At 43.0% G+C, this 19,156-nt stretch overlaps 1 protein-coding gene across 2 annotated transcripts in view; it reads left to right on the top strand.

The window, feature by feature from the left end:
* LOC137434151 (F-box/WD repeat-containing protein 1A) overlaps positions 1-19,156 on the top strand; it is a 164,882-nt gene that overhangs the window by 19,832 nt on the left and 125,894 nt on the right. Inside the window, exons 2-5 of one of the 2 annotated variants that reach the window (XM_068126870.2) lie at positions 1,951-2,052; positions 15,311-15,379; positions 16,480-16,711; positions 18,041-18,227. In XM_068126870.2, the coding sequence (XP_067982971.1) occupies positions 1,951-2,052; positions 15,311-15,379; positions 16,480-16,711; positions 18,041-18,227 (590 nt within the window). The remainder of the gene's footprint in view (positions 1-1,950; positions 2,053-15,310; positions 15,380-16,479; positions 16,712-18,040; positions 18,228-19,156) is intronic. The other variant, XM_068126871.2, reaches the window with a different exon arrangement.

The following is a 19,156-nucleotide window of genomic DNA, read 5'->3' as shown; positions in this document are numbered from 1 at the left end:
TGTCATTTTGCACATGAAGAGAGATTATCTGCGAGCATTCCACCCGAAGGATTGGTGCGTTTGACGTATTTCCGATTTTGAATGGTACTGACGCCGAAGCACCGATAACCTGCGTGCATTGCCTTTCAAATAACTTGCATATGTCATTTAAAGGGCACTTGATGCAGGTGACCTCAAAGGTTGGACCTATTCCTCGGATAATCGAAATCGGCCATTGACTACCAACGCCATTTGCGTGGTATTTTGCCAACAACATGCCCAATTTACTGCCACTGTGTTCGCCATGCTGTCGCCCTAATGTGCTGGGTGCTTGCATGGGATGCGGCGTTCGCATCGGCATGACAGACTCAAGGCCGACATCCTTGTGAACGGTCACGTGCTTGGATGGGTCAGCCTTTGTGGCAGTGGCATGCCATTATCTTCGAATTTGCTGCTGTGCAGTTGTGCACCATCTGATTTGTAAATTTGCGGGTTTTTTCATTTATTACCCTCGCCAGAGGAGAGCGTATTGCATTTGAGTCCCTTTGTCTGTTTGTTTGTTTGTTTGTTTGTTTGTCTGTCTGTCTGTTTGTCTGTCTGTCTGTTTGTCTGTTTGTCCGCACAGAATATATATGATTTTCTCTGCAACAGTTGGTCCGATTGACAGGAATTTTTCACCATAGGTGCAACTCCACCTGTAGAATTTTTTAATGATAATTATGACGTCATAGGTCACGTGGATCGGCCGCCATATTGGAAAAATCGAAAAAATTTGCACCTCTATAAGCTATATCTCGGAAAGCGCTGAACAGACAAAAATTGAGACATGGCTCATTGTAAAGAACTCTCCATGGTGAATAAAATACGTTAATGATGGTGCCTCCATTACTGGTGTTACCAGGACTCCAGCCTGGTGTTGGCTTAGCGGTTAGGGTGCTGGCTTGGGATCCTGGGTTCGAATCCCGGTCGATCGCCGAATTAACGCCAGGGGGGTTGACTCAGCCTGTCATCCTTCCGAGGTCGGCAAATTGAGTACCAGCTTGCTGGGATGAATGATCCTGGTGTGTACCCCGGTTTAGAATAGGTATACCGTATCCCTGTGCATCGCATCGTAAGAGGTGACCAAGGGTTGGCGTCGGGAAGGGCATCCGGCCGTAAAACATTGCCTCAAACAGGGAACCATGATTGTCATGAGGCCCGCAAGGCTAACCCCCGCTCTAGCGGGGAAAACGGCCTTAAAACGATCATTCATTCATTCATTCCTCCATTATGACGTCATAATTCGACAAGTACAAAACTTCATCCGATCAAGATGAAATTTCTTGAGCGCAATGTCGGCATAAACAGGCGGAGAAGAAAAAAAAATGATGACGTCATCCGTCACGTGGTTCGGCTGCCATCTTGGAAAAACCGAAAAACTCTACATGTCTATATCTCCGAAAGCGCTGAATAGAAAAAATTGAGACATGGCTCATTGAAAAGAACTCTCCATGGGGAATAAAATATGTTAATGACGATGTCATAGGTGCCTCCATTATGATGTCATAATTCGACAAGTACAAAACTTCATCTGATGGAGATGAAATTTCTTGAGCATAATCTAGGAATAAATTAGTTTAGAAAACAAATAATGAGGACGTCATCGGTCACGTGGTTTGGCCGCCATATTTGTTTTAACACAAAAGCCTTAAATATCACTTATATAATACATCCTGGCGAGGGTTTGCAATCTCTGATTGCTCTTTTTCTTGTTTATTTATTGCTTTTGAAGAAAATTATTTGCTAAACATACCGACTTATTTAGTTTCATGTTTGGTGCACTTTGCTCTGTGATGTGATATAGGATTGCTTGAGCTTGTCAATGTTTCACACAAAAAACTCCATAAAACGAGGTTTGCCACGTATATTCGAACGAGGGACAGTAGGGAACTAATTTTGTACAGTTGTGATGTTGTGCTTTTTTGATGTTAGGTTCGCTTGAACCCCTGCATACTGTGGTGTTCCCAGAGCACGTCCAATCCAGAGGATAACAACGAAGATGAACCACCAAAGAAGATGATCACAAAGCCAGTGGTACGTACTGGGGTTTTCGGTGACGCAGCTCATCACAGGCCTGGGTGGGGAGAGGGGGCTGGGAGGGAAAGTTTGGAGTGATTGGGCCGATTTGCCCAAGGAATCTTGCAATAGTGAGCGTGGCAGCTGATAGCTGTTGAAAATTACATGGTTTGCAACAATTGTAAACAGCCTGCGTCTTAGCACAAGGCTGGCTTTTGGCATGCATAATTCTCTATAATGTCTTTGGTTATTAGACTGTGAAGGTGCCTGCACAGTAGGTGGTCAGTCTGTTTTAATTGAAAACAAAGAAGTGACAAAACTTTAAATGTTTCTTTAATCGGCTTGGCACTCAGAAGATGCTGATTGGCCATATGGCTGGTCGTTTGTGCAACCGAAAAGGGATAATCTCGGCGATGCCACCTGCGGAGAGCGTCTCGATGCAGTGTAGTGAATGGCATATGCTATAAGAAACAAACCGGGAGGGTGGGTCGATGGGTGAGAACTTGCACTGCCTATGCAAATTGAATTTGGGTCTTGTGTGTATAATTTAGGCCCGTTTTTGGTTTACAAACTAAGTGCGCCACCAATCGCGGCGATAGCAAAAAGTGCTGCTCCGTCCATTGCTCATAAAACGGTACTTATGGAAACTTTGGAATCGGTGTACACTCCACTTGCGCGTAGCCGTCATAATCGAAACGTTTCAGTCTTGTGACAGGCAGTGGCGATAATTGTCCAGGTTATTGAGTTGATATACAGATTTCTAGAGTGCTGAGGACGGCGTGAACCACGGCCATCGTATGGAAGTTAGTCTTCAGCCTTTCGGCGATTATTTTGTTTGCGTTTGGAGATTCCACGATGCTAGACGCTGCCGGATAGACCTTTCACCCAGTTTGCCATTTTGGGTTTTCCAATTATTAGTCTGTTGGGCGGAAAGTCTTCACAGAACAGTGATTGTAATCTTTAAGTTGGAAAGAAGGCGAGATGCAGCAACTTGCAAATTTGTTTAATTTGATTGTTTTTACCAATATTGCGGGGAGGAAAGGACACGTCCATATCCAAAAGAGCATCCCCTGTGGTAAAAACAATGCCTGGCATCCCACCCCAAGACAATGAAAATGGCGAGGCCATTGCAGGTCCCTAGAAGGGTGTGTGGTAGTACCCCGCTCCTCCCCCCCACCCCCCTTCTTCCTGGACAGCTAACCACAGCCGGTTTTAACTTGGAGTCTGCCTTCTCTTAGGAGAGTAATCTTCACTTCAGCTATCGAGGCCCATCTTCCTGAGCCAGTCAGATTTTTTTTTTTCACACGTCCGCCATTTGTTTAGAAGGGTCAGCACGATAATGCAGGCATTAGGTGTTGGTCGAGAAGAGGCTATTTGGGCCGGTGACCTTGTGACCTTGTACTTTCTCGTGAATAAAATGTTCGGATGAGCCATCCAATTGTACTTGAAGCAAACTTGTTTTGCATATCCCCTGAGTTTTCGTATTTCTTATCATATCTTCAAGTTACTCTTGCAGTGTTGTGCTGCTGTTTTAATGGCTACTAGCAAATTATATTTTAAAATGTTCTTGAAAGAACTGAAAGCGAAATATTACATACATGCATTTGTGTTGTGATGGTTAATTATAATCATAACCGCATCATATGATGTAGATGTACTCGGCATTTTTACCCGTCGTTTTACTGGCGGCTTTAATCACAATACGTGTTATACTTCACAAACATCCTGCTCTATTCACTCTATAAATTGCCCAAGGTCATTTTTCTCCCTGCTTGGAGGTTAGCTGATATCACCTTCATCAACCATCCTTGCTGCTTGTATATGGCACGAGCAAAAATCACTTCTGCTTCACTGTGAAGCTGCGTTGGATGCTTTGGTTTGATCCTCAGCTTAAAATGAGTGAAATTAAACATTTTGAGTATTTCGAAATATTCTCACTCGCATTTGAACATCACCGGAATTATAAAGTTGTTTAAACTTTCATGATATAAAAAGAAAAGAACAGCACTCGGTAGAGCGCATACTCCCGCTCGGCTGAACTTTTTGTTTTGTCTTCCACTGATGGATCTACAATCTGACCTGAACCATAATCTAATCGGCTTGTTCTGGTCACCTGCCCAACTCATCCATCAAGCTTTGTCACAACTCATTCACAACTTTTTGAAATATCATACTATATATTGTTTTTGGCCATATCTCTCAGTTTTGAAGAATCGATTAAAAATGATCGTGTCCAGATCCGAATCTTCACCAAAATTGAATCAATTCTTCCTTGTCACTCGCACAACCTGTCCCGCCCAGTTTCATCCGAATCCACCCATAACGTTTTCAGATATCCTGCTCACAGACAAACAGGGGTGAAAACATTATGTCCATCCACCATTGGTGGACGGAGGTAGTGATTTGTAACACCAGATACCACCGGGCAATGCTGTACAATACACATTTACATATAGAGAAGTGTTGTCTTCCCCACTTCTCCACGTCCTCCCCCAGATATGTTACCCTGACAGAAACCATCCTTGGGGTGCCCTAACGCAACATGCAAAATTTGGTTGGAGTTGGTTTTGTAGTTATTGAAGCATATATACAACAAATAAATAAACAAACAAGAAGACGTCATGCAGACCACGATACTTGCAAAATCCGCCCCCCCCCCCCCTCCCCAAGAATTTTTTTTTCCATTGATACAGAAAATTATCCATTTCATCAAGATTAAAATTGACAATCTTGATTACAGCTCGGGTCAATATGAAGAAAAGTGACGATTTTTCAGATGAAAAATGATGATTTTGGAAGGTTGACCTTGAGTTGACCTTTGACCTTTTGACCTTAAAAATAGTTGGTTTCCCTATTTAGTGACAATGTGCAAATGCTGTTCAATTTTCAAGTCAATTGGTTGAAAATTGATGGATTTTTAGATGAAAATTGATGATTTTAAAAATATGACCTTGAGTTGACCTTTGACCTTTTTGGCCTCAAAAATAGTTCATTTCCCAATTTAGTGACAATATACAAATACTATTCAATTTTCAAGTCAATCGGATTTAAAATGGCGATTTTAGAAATTTGACCTCCAGATGACCTTTGACCTCAAAATCAATAGGCTTCTCAATTGGGACGACCTTTACAACTTGGTATAGTTTCGTGACGATCGGTTTAGAATTGTGACCTGTAGGCCGGTAACAGACAGACAAACAAACTGACAAATGCAACCGACCAATATACTTGAAAAATCTTCGATTTTGCAAGTAACAAATATATAATAAACAAACAAACAAATACAGACAAGCCACTACATCGCATGATTATTGTGGCCAATGGCAACTCAAGGGTGTGCCGTCATGATGTTTGCTTCTTCACTTCCACTGCTAAACTATGTAACTCTTTACCCTCTCATGCCTTTCCAAAAACCTGTGACCTTCCCGTTTTTGTTTTCCCGAGATTATTTACTTCCTCAAAAACTTTTGACTGTTCTCTTTCTTCACTTTTCTATCAATGCAGTTCTTTTATTTAAGGCCTGTCCTCGATGAAGACTATATAGTCCATGACTGGAGCCTTCATCATCAAAAAAATAAAAATACAATTGCACTTTATATTAGTGTGGGATAACTGCTGTGCATGCGCAGTAGGAAAGTCGCACCTTGAACCCAGATGTTGACTGTGTATTAGCTGCTTTTAGTGTTTAGTTTCTCTTAAGATATACCCGTATTAAATGCAGCGCGATAAAATAAAGCAGGTGATACAATATGAAATGCATATTCTCCAAGATGTCATTTCAGTAGTACATATATCGTTAAGCAATAAATATCAAAACAAACAAACAACGTCTCATGGCACAACAAAAGTGCTTCCGGTGTCGAAATCGGCCATCCATTTGAGTTTGCTTTGTCTGTGCATTAAGTTAAGCATTCAAGGCAACATCATGTCATAGATCGAGAAGATGAGAATCCTCGGAGTGCTGAGTCTTGGTACCGAGGACAAGGCCAAGCAGGTCATCTCGTTCTTCTCTCCTTTCACCATTCTCGGTGCACCAAGCAGAGCGGGCAACACGGTGTTTCATTTATTTATTTGTTTATCCCATTTTTGTCACATGGGATTGCTTGGCATTTATTATTTAAGAAGTTCCACGTCAAATACGTTATTTTAAATGTTCTTCACAAATGTGCCAATTAGCATCTAGCTAGCTCGGTGTGTTCCCATGGCAAACATATAGCTAGCTCCGTGTGTTCCGATGGCAAACATATAGCTAGCTTGGTGTGTTCCGATGGCAAACATAGAGCTAGCTTGGAGTGTTCCCATGGCAAACATCTAGCTCGTGTTACGGGGTCCTCCCCTATCCCCTGGTCTCGGTAAACCTCCGAACCCTGAGAGGCTTCCCGGCAGAAAGATATGTTATCCTTGGTTGAAATCAATCAATAATGAAACCCTCAATGAAACCATCAAATGAAACAATCAAATCAATAATGAAACCTCACAAAGGGTTATGAACAAACTATAATATATTATAAATCACACCGGAATCACGACACAAATAATAATAGCAATTCACCCTACAATCACAATCTTAAGATGGTACCACCTTATCGAGTCCTTTAACCCAAACTCACGGCACTCCCCCAATGTCTCTGTACCCCTCCAAGGCGAAGTCGATTCGCTCCAGCGATCGAAGTCGATTCGCTCCAGCGATCGTTGGATCAATGTCCGATCAAAATCAATTGAGGCGTGGACGATCGAAGCAACCCAGAGGTCACATGGTCCAACACCCAGCAAAATAGCGGTGGAATGGAAAACCTCCCAAAGACGCGCTCCGACGTACACGTTTGCAGTTCAATCAGCGAGTCTCCTTATAATCCTCCAAAAGCCACTTTCTGGCACAGCCGTCCCCGGCAACCCACCGGGGAATAATGCCTGGCCGACGTGACAAAAACCTCCTTCACTGGAGGCAGCGCGCGTGGCGAAATGGCGGACGGCTTTCACTCGAGCCGGGCTTCGAGGCGAGGATACTCCGGAACCTCAATGCAGATACCCGACTACGCAGGCTCCACAGCACTCCGGCGATATCACCTATTGCACGAACTTCCTTTCAAGGACTCAAAGTTCACTCGCACTGTACGCTCGACCGCTCGGTACGGAGCTTCAACCAAGATCGTCTTTTTACTTCTCTCCACGCCTCTTCCTCTTCGCTACCCCCGTCTTCCGGCTCACGATCAGATTTCCTGCCACATTTTTACCAGGAGCGCTTTTTAACATTTTCACCACAATAACCATTTCCTTTAAACAATAATACCCGCTGTTTCCTTTCCAACCCCGATAAGAATAATACTACATCACCAGCAAGGTTATAAGTGGATGACAACCACACCCACGGAAGGGCCGAATCCGTAACACTAGCTTGGTGTGTTCCCATGGCAAACGTATAGCTCGCTTGGTGTGTTCCGATTGCAAGCATCTAGCTAGCTTGGTGTGTTCCGATGGCAAACATATAGCTAGCTTGGTGTGTTCCCATGGCAAACATATAGCTAGCTTGGTGTGTTCCGATTGCAAGCATCTTGCTGGCTTGGTGTGTTCCCATGGCAAACATAGCTACCTTGGTGTGTTCCCATGGCAAACATATAGCTAGCTTGGTGTGTTCCGATGGCAAACATATAGCTAGCTTGGGGTGTTCCCATGGCAAACATATAGCTAGCTTGGTGTGTTCCCATGGCAAACATATAGCTAGCTTGGTGTGTTCCGATTGCAAGCATCTAGCTAGCTTGGTGTGTTCCGATGGCAAACATATAGCTAGCTTGGTGTGTTCCCATGGCAAACATATAGCTAGCTTGGTGTGTTCCGATTGCAAGCATCTTGCTGGCTTGGTGTGTTCCCATAGCAAACATCTAGCTAGCTTGGTGTGTTCCCATAGCAAACATCTAGCTAGCTTGGTGTGTTCCCATGGCAAACATAGCTTGGTGTGTTCCCATGGCAAACATATAGCTAGCTTGGTGTGTTCCCATGGCAAACATATAGCTAGCTTGGGGTGTTCCCATGGCAAACATTTAGCTAGCTTGGTGTGTTCCGATGGCAAACATATAGCTAGCTTGGTGTGTGCTGATGGCAAACATATAGCTAGCTTGGTGTGTTCCGATTGCAAGCATATAGCTAGCTTGGTGTGTTCCGATGGCAAACATATAGCTAGCTTGGTGTGTTCCGATGGCAAACATATAGCTAGCTTGGATTGTTCCGATGGCAAACATATAGCTAGCTTGGTGTGTTCCCATGGCAAACATATAGCTAGCTTGGTGTGTTCCGATGGCAAACATATAGCTAGCTTGGTGTGTTCCCATGGCAAACATATAGCTAGCTTGGTGTGTTCCCATGGCAAACATATAGCTAGCTTGTTGTGTTCCCATGGCAAACATATAGCTAGCTTTGTGTGATCCGATGGCAAACATATAGCTAGCTTGGTGTGTTCCGATGGCAAACATATAGCTAGCTTGGATTGTTCCGATGGCAAACATATAGCTAGCTTGGTGTGTTCCGATGGCAAACATAGAGCTAGCTTGGTGTGTTCCGATGACAAACATGTAGCTAGCTTGGTGTGTTTGATGGCAAATATATAGCTCGCTTGGTGTGTTCCCATGGCAAACATATAGCTAGCTTGTTGTGTTCCCATGGCAAACATATAGCTAGCTTTGTGTGATCCGATGGCAAACATCGAGCTAGCTTGGTGTGTTCCCATGGCAAACATATAGCTAGCTTGGTGTGTTCTGATGGCAAACACATAGCTAGCTTGTTGTGTTCTGATGGCAAACATCTAGCTAGCTTGTTGTGTTCCCATGGCAAACATGTAGCTAGCTTGGTGTGTTCCCATGGCAAACATATGGCGAGCTTGGTGTGTTCCCATGGCAAACATGTAGCTTGCTCGGTGTGTTCCGATGGCAAACATATAGCCAGCTTGTTGTGTTCCGATGGCAAACATATAGCTAGCTTGGTGTGTTCCCATGGCAAATATATTGTTACGTGCTCCTCCCCGACCCCCTGGTCACGGTGTACCTCCGAGCCCCGAGAGGAGTCCCGGCAGAAAAGTGTGTTATCCTGTGTCAGAAATCAATGGTGAAACCACACCAATTGTTACCAACAAACAAATATTGTATTACAAATCACACAAGAATAACAATACAACAATAATAGCAATCAAAAGTACAATCAATGTATATCTTATGATGGTACCATCAGCTAGTATAAGTTAACTCACTGTGCTCCAAGTGAGTGAAAAGAACATTCCCCAATGTCTCTATATTCCCGTCTTCTAGCTCAAAGTTGATCCCCTCCAGCGATCGTCAGAGCAATGTCGAATCGAAACCAGAATCCCGTTCAGATGACGGGCCCAGTCACGCCCCCAAAACTGCACAAAGGCGTACGCGGCCAAAGCAGCGCAAAGAGTCACGCAGCCCAAAGATGCGTAAAAGCGCACTCAAGGCGACTGGGAAATCACACCCTCTGGTATGGATGTTTTACAGCTCCAAATCGGCGAACCTCAGGTTTGCCTTCAAAATCCGCGTTGCACACACACATCCCAGATAGACGTCTGAATGGTGAAAACGGCTGACGTGAAGCAAAGACCTTTCGCGATGAGCAAAGCGCGCGAGTCAAAATGGCCGACGGCTCGGTCTCGAGACGCAACGACCCGACGATGATTCCTCGGAATCCAACGCCAAACCTGACACGCAGGATGATCAGTCACAGCGATAACAACTCAATCGCAGGAATCCCTTTTCCCTGGAAACCCAAAGTTCACTCGTGACTCTTGCTCGACAACGTTCGATCCAGACCGCAAAGCAACCAGCTTCTTGTCCGACTTTACTTCACTCCACCCTTTTTTCTCTCCTCGTCTTCTTCCGGTTTGTCGTCCGGTTCCCGATCCGGTTTCCTGTTTCTTTTAACATTAACTTTTAACTTTTGAAACTAGAAATATCTATTCCCTTTAAATGACAACAATAATAATACATGGAATCGGAAATATTTACAGTGGATGCAAACCACCACAACGGAAGTGACGAATCAGTAACAATTAGTCACGTGAAAAAGTAAGTACACCCCATGCAAAGTTTTGACTTTCTCAACATATTTCAACATACAGCTATTTGATCTTCATTTCAACAATATTGATAGATAAAGTTGATATAATATAACAAATATCATGAAACATTTACATTTTGTAGTCCATTGTATAATTTAAATGAACATAAATGCAAATTTCGCATGTGGAAAAAGTAAGTACACCCCTACATTTATGACTACTTCAAATACCTAAAATTAGAATCAGGTCCACCAGCTCAGGTGCAAATGATTAGAACATCATCAGAGAGGATCTTGGAAGAACGTGTCTTAATCTTATTTAAACCTCAGACATTTAGTTTGGTTTGCTCTTTGTTGTTGAAGTGTGTGGCGTCACCATGCCGAGATCAAAAGAGCTCTCTGAGGCCTCCAGAAAGAAGGTTAGAGATGCCTACGAGTCTGGGAAGGGATTTAAAAAGATCTCCAAACAATTTCAAATCGATCATTCGACTGTCCGGAAGATCATCTACAAGTGGAGAAGATTCCAAACAACTGCCAACTTGTTCAGGCCAGGCCGCCCCAGCAAGTTCAGCCTGACAGCAGATCGCAAGATGCTGAAAGAAGTCTCTAAGAACCCCAGAATGTCATCACAGGACCTACAGGTAGCTCTTGCCACTGTTGATGTCAAAGTGCACGAGTCTACCATTAGAAAGAGGCTGCACAAATTTGATCTACATGGGAGGTGTGCCAGGAGGAAACCTTTGCTGTCCAGAAAGAACATCAGGGCAAGACTAAAGTTTGCCAATGAACACCTAGGCAAAGACCAGCACTTGTGGAACAATGTGCTCTGGACAGATGAGTCAAAGGTCGAGCTATTTGGCTACAGTACCAGAAGACATGTTTGGCGAAAACCAAAGACAGCATTTGACCACAAGAACCTGATACCAACTGTAAAGCATGGTGGTGGAAATATTATGGTTTGGGGCAGCTTCGCTGCATCAGGGCCTGGGCAGCTCACCATCATAGAATCCACTATGAATTCTTCATTGTACCAGAGGGTGCTTGAGGATAATGTGAGGCCATCTGTCGGAAAGTTGAAGCTCAACCGAAGGTGGACCTTGCAACATGACAATGACCCTAAACATACCAGTAAATCCACCAAGGAATGGCTGAAAAGAAAGAAATGGAGTGTTCTGGAATGGCCAAGTCAAAGCCCGGATCTAAATCTCATCGAGATGTTGTGGGGGGATTTGAAACGAGCTGTGCATGCAAGAAACCCCTCAAACATCGCACAGCTGTAAGAATTCTGCATGGAGGAGTGGGCAAAAATTTCGCCCAGTCGATGTCAGAGACTGGTCGACAGTTATAAGAAACGCCTACTTGAGGTTGTTTCTGCCAAAGGGGGCAATACCACCTATTAAAGCCAAGGGTGTACTTACTTTTTCCACATGCGAAATTTGCATTTATGTTTATTTAAATTATACAATGGACTACAAAATGTAAATGTTTCATGATATTTGTTATATTATATCACCTTTATCTATTAATATTGTTGAAATGAAGATCAAATAGCTATATGTTGAAATATGTTGAAAAAGTCAAAATTTTACATGGGGTGTACTTACTTTTTCACGTGACTGTAGCTCGCTTGGTGTGTTCCCATGGCAAACATATAGCTGGCTTGGTGTGTTCCCTTGGTGTGTTCCGATAGCAAGCATCTAGCTAGCTTGGTGTGTTCCCATGGTAAACATGTAGCTTGCTTGGTGTGTTCCCATGGCAAACATATAGCTAGCTTGGTGTGTTCCCATGGCAAACATCTAGCTAGCTTGGTGTGTTCCCATGGCAAACATATAGCTGGCTTGGTATGTTCCGATGGTAAACATATAGCTCGCTTGTTGTGTTCCGATGGCAAACATATAGCTAGCTTGGTGTGTTCTCATGGCAAACATATAGCTCGCTTGGTGTGTTCCCATGGCAAACATGTAGCTCGCTTGGTGTGTTCCCATGGCAAACATGTAGCTTGCTTGGTGTGTTCCGATAGCAAGCATCTAGCTAGCTTGGTGTGTTCCCTTGGTGTGTTCCCTGCATTATCGTGTGTTCCCATAAAATGCTCTCCTAAACCACTGGACAGAATGAGTTGAAACTTGGAGTGTGCCGCAGAGTTTTCGGCGTTTAAAAAAAATTCTGTCCGGGAGGGGCTTATGCTGGGAGGGTCCCCCCCCCCCTGCAGTTTGGAAGTGTATTACAAGCCCCATCATTTAATTTGATTTATTTTTATATTTTTAAATTTTTTGGGGGATTTAGTGTCGAAGCTTATGGAACAGCTAGGTTTGCAGTCTCATAGTGTATCTTTATGAAAACCTTGTCAAATCGAAAACTACATGGCCAATTTATATACTTGCTCTGTATTTCATACACTCTTAAACCCGCTAAACAAAATATGTTTAAAAGTGGTGGTTGTCCTCTGGGTGTAAATGGGAATGTTCAACTAAGTTGGGATGGCCACCTCAAAAAAGTTATCTTACAGGGAACTTTGATGCAGGAAGTGGCCATGAGACCCATCAAAGCCTGCATTATGGTTGTTTGGCCTTGCTTTATCCTTTTTATATGCTGAGCAATCAAGCCAGGAAGCAGCCTGTACCATTTTAAAAGCCTTTGGTATGTCTCGATCGGGATTCAAATCGCCGACGTCCCAGACTCTGATCCGACGCTCTAACCATCACACCGAGCCTTGATATAATTGGCTTTTGAAAAAAGCACACATTTTTCTCGACGTCATTAATTTAAAGATTGAAACCACAATTGCCTTCTCTGTTTTCGGATATTGCCCAAAGTTTGTAAACGGACAGAGAAGGTGACCTTGTGGTCAAATGGTGTGCTTGAAGCACGAGCACGTATGGTAACAACTTTTTTTGTTCCCAACGTTGCCCAAAGGGACGTGTGATCGGCAGTGCTGTCGCATTTATTTTTCCGAGACCGATATTATAGATGGGACGTGTACCTGCGACACTATAGTTTCCTTTTCTATTTTCGTTTTTTTCTTGTTTTTGGTTTTTTTTTTGTCACTGGGTCGGTGCTGAGACCATTTCTCTCGAGATTAGCCGGCCCTTACAGCTGGGAGCTGATTGAGTTGTTCTGGCAGTCTATAAACCTGACGCGGCCGTGCTGTTAAACCCCCATTGGTCCCAACTCATTTGCAGCATAAAAGGGTTTGGCCCGAGGGGGCGCATTCTGCAGTGTAATCCAATTAAAGCCTTACGGGTCTCTTGCAGTGTTCTCTCTAATGGGAATAGCCCCAAGTGTCACACCTTCTGGCCTGTGACACTATCAGATCTTGTCGAATGGAATTGATATCGAAGCCTGCGTTTGACTTCTTTATTTCGCATTGCCCTGACGGATGGGAAACGAACGGATAAATAAATAAATAAATAGATGTATAAATAAATAAATGCACTGGCCGCAGTTTGCACTTGTGGCTTGTATTTTGAACATGTCATGTACACTTCGGAATGGATTGTAAAATTTGACGATTTTAACGCGCTATTGGAGAGGGTGTAATGAATCATCTTGAATTAAAAAATTTTTTTTTTTAATGTTTATGCTTTTATAAGACGATATTTGGGTTTATTAATTTAATCAGCTCATCCCCAACCCTAAAAGTGGGTGAGGGTTTATTGCGGTTGAAAACCCGGGCATCTTGCGAGATTAATGCATCTGCGGGGATTTTTGCGCACGAAACAACGCTCAGCAGGCGGTAATGGATTTCCGAAAATAAAAAGTTGTATATTTATGATCCGTTGTATGTGCGAGTGCTCGCACATTGTCTTTTGGTAACGCCTCTTCTGCTTTGCTCGAACATCTGTCCGTTTTGTTTTATTTATTTGTTTTTTTGAATCTAATCCGGATAAACGATTTTGCAATTGTGCTTGCTTTGGGCGATTATAGTGTCTCGTCTCTCGCAACATCCCACGATAATTAATGTCTTTATGAAAATATCGATGTAATAGTTTTTTTAAATGTGTAATTTGGTCGTTCCTCTGTATCCTCTCCCACCAGGCTCTTTCACCCAAGGAAGTGTTTGTTGCACAAACGCGCACTTGTTTAACTCGAATTGCCATTTCGTTTCGCATTGGAGAATTTTGCTTTGAAGGTTTATTTTCAGTCCCGTTGTTGCTTATTTATTTATTTATTTATTTATTTATTTATCTCCCCCCCCACCTCCTCCCCAACCTGAATACTGCATTAAACCCAACGTTGTTGAAGACGAAACGTTTTTCTCTAAATTATTCGTGTTGTGTCGACATTCTCTGGAGAAAATTAGCATAATCAAATTTATGGTTTAGGATAGAAGCACGGAACGCAATATGGTGTCCTGTAATCAATCATGTTCTCCCTGTCAAATTAAGTCTCAGGCGTGACGGAGACCGGTGGTTTGGGAGGGGGAGTGTGGGGTTGTGGGGGGCTGATAGTCAGAAAGAGGGAAATTGGAGGGGGATGGTGGGTGGGTGTTGGAGAGGGGTTGGGGGGGCAAATTGCTTGGTTTTCAGAGTGGCAGATAATCACAGGGGCGAGAAATGGATGTGCTGTTTGTCTCTGCCTGCTCAACCATGTAATGGTAGTTACAGGGTATCGAGCCTCTTTGGAAGGGTGGTTTTCTCCTGCCAGAAGAGATGGACCCTGGCATCTGTGCATAGTGTCCATAGCCCCATTCCCACTAACCCGCTCTGCTCTGCCACGCATGGTCGTTGCTGGATGCGAGCTCTCCAAAGTGTTCCTCACCCCCGATGATGAAGCGCAGTTTGTAGCTCGTCATTGGTGACAGTTTATTAAGGTTTCAGAAGTTCGAAAAAGCTTTTGCGTTTATTTTACCCTGAGAATGGGCTGCAGATGGTCGATTGGCATTAAATTGACAGATGCTCGAGGTTTGTCGCCGTGGCTAATTTTAGCATTTGAGAAAATTGGTTCAAGCATTTAAGGCCTTTCTAATTAAATTTGTGGAAAATTACATTAGAACTCCTGAGAGCAGGGGGGTTCTTGTTATTTCTTTAATTGTTTTCCATCACATTGCCGCAAAATTAATTTGATACATCATTTGCACCTCATCAATGTTTTTCCAAAGAATAAAATTTATGCATCTTGGCATGAATAAAACACAAAAGTTTTGATTTCTTCAGGTTTTATTTTTATTATTATTATTATTGTTATTATAAATCTGTTTGTCTTTTCATTCCTGCAGAGTCAGTACGCTGCTAGCCTTGAAGAGTCCCGCTGCATTGATCAAATGAATTTGTTAGGAATTACACAGGTATATAATTTGTATCTCTCCTTCTTCCTCCTATCTTGTTCTCATTGGCTAACAGTAAACATGGCTCAATTTTTTTGGCTTCAGATGAATGGGCTAATATTAAAATCTCTTGGGGGTGAGGATGAGGGGTGTGGTGGGTGGAGGGGATTGGCCTATCCTCTATTAACTGTTAACCTTTTGCTGCAAGCATGTTGGCCTTTTCCTGCCTCTTCCAGCCAATGAGTGATTACCCAAATTATTTACTTGTGTAAATCAGTATTTATTTATTTATTTGCTTCCATATTTGGCCAAGGTTGCATGCTCTTCTTGTCCAAGCCTTGTTTGCTGTTTTTCCATGATGTTTTTGTGAAGGTGTGTATAGTCTTCACGGCTTATTTTAAAACTTTGAATGTCCTTTCAGCTCTGCCTCTTCCATTGAACAGGGCATCTTGATCTAATCTCTCAACAGTGCAATCTTCCTGTATGTACTGTATAAAAATGGTTCTGAACTTAAACGAGATGAATTAAACCACCCTGTTTTTTGCGAGAGAATACGGCCCTAAAAATTATCTGGGTGATGATATCATCGGTGGCCAAAAGTGAAAATTAACTTTTGACAGCTGGAACCATCAGTGTGGTTTGAAGGTTCAAGACAAACTTTGATGAGTTTCTGACAGTGTCTCAAGCTTTAAGCCTGAAATATACTCGCCTCTTTCTCTCTCAATTTAACAATGGGGGCACATGATATTATTATTTCGCGTAAATGGTGCAATTCTTGCTTCTTTTTTTTTTTATTGGTCGGGAGGGGTAGGGAAACTGATTGACTGAAAGCAAATTTTGATTGATTCGTTCATTTTTTTTTCTCATAGCTACTAGTCTGTAATGAACTTATAATATCCACTGCAAAAGCATCCTGTGCTATTTTAATAAACCAATGAAAATGTAATTGTAAATAGAATGTTGCTGTCTATCTCATGCCACTCTTCTTTGCCATTTGTCTCTAACGATAGCTGCTATGTCTGTAGAGCGTCTGGCAATCTTTTGCACCGTCATGAACACCTCATCCAACTTTTTAAATTTTTTACTTGTACCCTTTTTCCACCTGTCATTCTGTTCTGCAGGCTAAAGGTTCAAACCAATGTGCCGGCGATGCTGTGATACCAAAGCGCAAGTCTTCCCCCAATTATGAGAAGGAACGCGAAGCGTGCGTGAAACATTTTGATCTGTGGTCGGAGTCGGATCAGGTAGACTTTGTGGAACACCTAATCTCACGAATGTGCCATTTTCAGCATGGCCACATCAACTCGTACCTGAAGCCAATGTTACAACGGGACTTCATTACCGCACTGCCAGGTAGGCCAGCGCACATGTCTCCAAAAAGGTTCAAAGTGAAAGCGAAAATGAAAATTATTATTTTTGGGAAAGCGTGCCTTTTTGGAAATTGGTTTTTGTTTTGTTTTGTGTAAGCATGTGCGGTTGTCATTCGAAACAATTTGCTGTGTCTCGAGGACTAATCCATTTTTCTGTAGATTTTGTTTCGGTGGTGGTTGTTGTCATCCTCCCCCTCCCCCTTTTTCTTGTTGAGATGAATATGTGCATGCAGACTTTGATGGGTTTTGCGTTACTAATTGTGTACGAGTGAAAGAAAAAATAATATTGAGTGAGACGTTTCCCCCATGTGTTTGGCATCTCCCCATTGAAATGCACTCACAGGTTCACACCCAAACAGCGAACCAAAGGGAGTGAGCTTATTATGTTGCAACTCATCGAGTAAGATTTTAATTGCTATATTTATTAGCCATAAATGCATGTGAAGTGACAAGAACACAGTTTTGCTGTGATCTGGCCACATTTTTCTACCTGCAGTTCCATCACTCCTTGGAATGGTTCTTTCTGAATGATCCCTCCCACCCCAACTCCCCTTCCCTCTCCCCCTCCCCTCCCACTTTCTCCCCTTCAAGAGGCAATTGCTAGAATTTGCAGCTTGATATCATGTCATCGTACAGACCATCTGTTGCCTTTCACAGTAATCATTTAAATCCAATAACGCAAGACAAATTGATAGCTGCATGTGTTGTCATGAACGCCATTTGTCATATTACAAGAAAATCTTATTTCGAAGCACCACTGGGTACCTGACTTATGCTTGGGGTTTAGAAAATCCTGAAAAATTGATGAAATGGGTGACGTAATTAGACATTCTGCTCTCAACACGGCCTTGGAAGATTGCTTTTGTATCTTTTATTCTCATTATTATTATTTCTTTCAAATCCATTTTCTTCACTCACACAATCCTTCGCAAGGTGTGCCATTTTGAAAAATTGACTGCAATCATAGCATGTTGTTGAGAATCGTGCAAATTTCTTCGATGGTCCAAGGGTTGACAACGTGTTAGGTTTCCTTTGCATGCTAAATTGACGTATTGGCCAGCGTCTGTGTACTTTCCACGACTTTATCGGCATGTTGCTGCTTGTAACAAAGGGATATTTAACAAAGCTGCTTTATAAAGGGATGATTGCACAATCGTTGATTTAAAGGCGTTTTTGGTATTTCTTGTGCAATCGTGTATGCATTGTGTATCTCTTGCTTGCGTGTACATGCTTTGCATAAGTGACCATTGCACAGGGAAGTGACCATTGCACATAAGTGACCGGTCACACCGGCGTATTGCCCTTGTCGTAGCTCGAGGCCTCGACCACCTAGCAGAAAACATTCTGTCATACTTGGACGCGCGGTCGCTCTGCGCCGCAGAGCTGGTATGCAAGGAGTGGTACCGTGTCATCTCTGATGGCATGCTGTGGAAGAAGCTGATCGAGCGAATGGTGCGGACTGATTCGCTATGGCGTGGACTATCTGAGAGGCGGGGTTGGTAAGATGTTCCAGTGCCAACAATCGGCAGAGTTAGTCTTGTGCTATTTGGCAATTGTTTATATGAAAATATTTATATATTTATACTGTTTTGGGGCACTTTTATTCTTTAGCCTGTATAGATAAAGAAGGCTTTCATTTTTTGTGATAACTTTAGGCATGGGGAAATTAAGCATTTCTGAATGAAGCATTAGTTTTCCTTTATTTCACACCCTCTTAAATTAAATGGAATCCTTTCCCAGAGAGAGAGACTGGTTGTTGTTTTTTAAAGACTCGCGCTTCTGGTGGGTAAAGGTCGAAAAGGTCCTCATGACCATGGCAAATCCGCAAGACTGAATAGCCGAATGATCTAGTTGGCGATCTGCTAATGGCAGCGCTTAATGCGAACCCAAACTGCCCATCTAATGGGTTTATAAGCCAACTTACCATGTGCTATGGAGCCCGCTCGCAGTGATCACATGAGTTCCTCAAATGGTGATTTATTCTTGAGCAATGCAAAACAAATTGGGGATCCCAGGCTGGGGAATCATCTCGAAGCGGGCAGGTACCGAAAAGCATTGGGGGCGACACCCAACCTCACACAGCAGGAACCCAGAAGCAACTATCGACTGCACACACCACCAAGCAAGCCAATCTTGCGAACCACACACTACCGCGGTTTACACCTTTTATAATGTCCCAGGGGGCATAACGGGCTGCCTGTGGTGCATGCCCATAGGCCAACGCAGTCTGTCAGGTGATGATTAATGGGCTGTGTTGATTGGTGGACAATCTGGGGAAATTCCATACTTGTGTCTGTTGGCATTGAGCATGCCAGATATCCATATATGATCACGTCATGACCTTTGGGCTAGTTGTGGTAAACCGTTGTGTGGATATCTGTGGGTGATGGACATTTACCCATGGACCGTACAATGGGGAAATGTTGAA

The sequence above is a fragment of the Myxine glutinosa genome, chromosome 2 (genome assembly GCF_964187855.1).
Source record: "Myxine glutinosa chromosome 2, kmMyxGlut1.1, whole genome shotgun sequence".
Lineage (NCBI taxonomy): Eukaryota > Metazoa > Chordata > Myxini > Myxiniformes > Myxinidae > Myxine > Myxine glutinosa.
This window is presented reverse-complemented; position numbering and strand designations above follow the sequence as displayed.